At 33.2% G+C, this 2,790-nt stretch overlaps 1 protein-coding gene across 1 annotated transcript; it reads left to right on the top strand.

Moving 5' to 3' along the window:
* The first annotated feature begins 264 nt into the window (after positions 1–264).
* Positions 265–2,565, top strand: LOC131043528 (protein LIFEGUARD 2). Its single transcript, XM_057976737.2, has 4 exons — positions 265–658; positions 784–897; positions 1,015–1,172; positions 2,274–2,565. The coding sequence occupies exons 1-4, from the start codon at positions 400–402 to the stop codon at positions 2,478–2,480; spliced, it is 738 nt and encodes a 245-aa protein (XP_057832720.2). The 5' UTR covers positions 265–399; the 3' UTR covers positions 2,481–2,565.
* The last annotated feature ends 225 nt before the right edge of the window (positions 2,566–2,790 follow it).

Here is a 2,790-nt window from a genome sequence, read left to right as displayed (position 1 = left end):
CGACATACAACCATAAGAACAAAAATTAAATTAATACAATGAAACCTCATCCATAAAAGCATAAACCAATACATAAGTTATCTTCATACAACATAACTTGTGTATTGATGCATCCTAAAAGCTAGATAGGCATTTCCCATATACAGCGGTCCCAAGAACAAAATAAAATAAAATAAAATAATAAAATCTTATCTATAAAAAAAAATAATAATAAGGGAGGAAAGACCAATAAGGAAACCCTTTATATCCTTTACATTTCGAATGTTCATATTCTTTCCTTCGCGCCTATGCTCAGGAAACCCCCTCTTCAAGCTATAAATTCCTCTGCAAAACTTCTCAGTTCTAAAAAAATATTCAAAATTTCTCTGTTATGGTGCCCTTGTGTTAAATACAGTGATAATGGAGGCCAAGAACAGAAGCCAGACATATGGAGATCCCGAGAGTGGAGGAAGGGCTCTTTACCCAGACCAGCCGGTATACGAAACCCCACTTCGATGGGCTTTCATAAGAAAAATATACACAATTCTGAGCCTTCAGTTGCTTCTCACCATTGCCGTGGCCGCCGTCATTGTCTTTAATCATCCGGTCGCTCAATTCTTTGTCTCCACTCCAGCCGGTCTCGCATTATACATATTTCTCATGATTTTCGGCCTAATCTGTAAGTAAACAATTGTTATGTAATCTACTGCATTATACATATTTATCAGCATTTTTACCCTAATCTGTAAGTAAACAATTATCTTGTAAATTTTTTGTAACCTTTTTCTTTTTCTTTGTTTGCAGTGTTATGTCCTCTGTTCTATTTCTCGCAGACACACCCTGTAAATCTTATTCTCCTGGCCCTCTTTACGCTTTGCATCAGCTTTTCTGTTGGATTGACTTGTGCTTTCACCAGCGGTAAGGGAGGGTTTCTTTTGGGGTTTGTTCTTCTTGTGTTTTTGGCAGGCTTTTAGCTTTGTCTTTTGAACTGTGGAAAGAAATTGGTGAGTATCTTTTTGGTTTTTGCGGTTACAGGGAAAGTTATACTTGAGTCAGCGATTTTAACTGCTGTGGTGGTGGTGAGTTTGACTGCATATACATTCTGGGCTGCAAGCAGAGGCCATGATTTCAGTTTTCTGGGACCCTTTCTCTTCGCCGGATTGATGGTGCTTCTGGTTTTCATTTTCATTCAGGTACCTTTTATGTGCCCTTAAAATAACCAAGGTAAAAAGAAATAATGAAACCACTGGCTTAAATAAACATATAATTTTTCCACAGTTAATGATATTTATATGAATGGTTCTGGATTTGACAAACTGACAGAGTCAAATTCAAAAATAATTCACTTTCCTTTTTAAGGGAGTTTTTAATTTTAAGAAAGAAGTCACTGATGGATGTGAAATGAACAAGATCAAGTGACGGATGTGAAATGAACAAGATTAAGTAGTTTAAGGGACTGAGAACCACATATTTAGTAATTTTCAATATTTTTTTCATTTCCGATTTTCTATTATGGATCTTAAACAAAAAAGGTGGTGGTTTTTTTTGTTCTTTGCTTGCTGTCAACTTTTTAAGTTGTTTCATATAAGATTAGGATATCCTCATAAGCTGTGCACTCTATGATAAATTGTCCTATTTTTACCATCTTCTTACTACAAAATATAAATGTTCTCTTTTCCTAAACTTTCTTAGGAATAGTTCATTTCTTGTTCTCACACCTAAGATGATACGATCTGGTTCTCAACTATGCAATTAAGAACCTTGTTTTTATAAATCTGTTAGCGATGGATAGGATTTTGTAAGGTTGGAGATCCATTGAGGGGGCTTCCTCCGTTGGTGCTGCTGAGTTTTTTTAGGATCATTTCAAAGCAGATTGTCCCATGAGTTTTACACTGTAGTTTAAACTTAAACTCTGAAATTTATGGAAGCTCGTGGTCTCATGGATTTTATTTTTTAGCATATTAATTCTATTTAGTAATAATTATAAAATAAAAAAATTAATTGGTAATAATTTTTAAAAATTAATATGATTGATAACCACTTAATCTTAGGACTGCAATTTTAAGGAAAAGATTTCTATTAATCTTGTAGCAATTTTGTTTTTGCTCCATGGAACCTCCAAATCCTTAAAGATAGGTCAATTCAATATCAACTTTAGACATGCACTATATAAACAAACATGATGACATCCCTTTCTTACAACCTTTTAAACTTTGTTGTAATTTTTTTAAAATTATCAATATCATAGAGAACATGGGCATATTGAAGTGATTTAGAAGTGGATTTTATTGCAGGTTATCTTTCCGTTAGGAAAATTGTCCATGATGATATATGGGGCATTGGCTTCAATATTATTTAGTGGTTACATTATTTATGATACTGACAATTTGATTAAGCGGTATTCATATGATGAATATGTTTGGGCTGCAATATCCTTGTACTTGGACATCATTAACCTATTTTTGTCATTGCTCTCACTCCTTAGGGAAGCACAAGATTAGTAGAAAAGATTTGATGATAACAATTTCAATTGTAAAGAGAATCTTGTGGGATATGATATTATGTGTACATTTTTCAAGGTGTAAATTTGAGAAGCATATGTTTGAGAGCGGAAGGTGGCACTTTATTTTTTAGTATAATAAGAGGGATTTTAAATTATCAAATAAATTATATGGGCTCCATTCTAAGTTTTGTTTTAAAAAATGAGAGGATGGCAAATTTTAATAGGTAATTTTTTGTGAAGCTTTGTTTTAGTCAATGTATGTGCTTAGTTCTTATGCTTTCTCTTTTACAAAGGCAATTTTGTTAAAA

Source organism: Cryptomeria japonica, chromosome 2, assembly GCF_030272615.1.
Source record: "Cryptomeria japonica chromosome 2, Sugi_1.0, whole genome shotgun sequence".
NCBI lineage: Eukaryota > Viridiplantae > Streptophyta > Pinopsida > Cupressales > Cupressaceae > Cryptomeria > Cryptomeria japonica.
The sequence above is the reverse complement of the archived record's forward strand: the minus strand, read 5'-3'. Positions and strand labels throughout refer to the sequence as shown.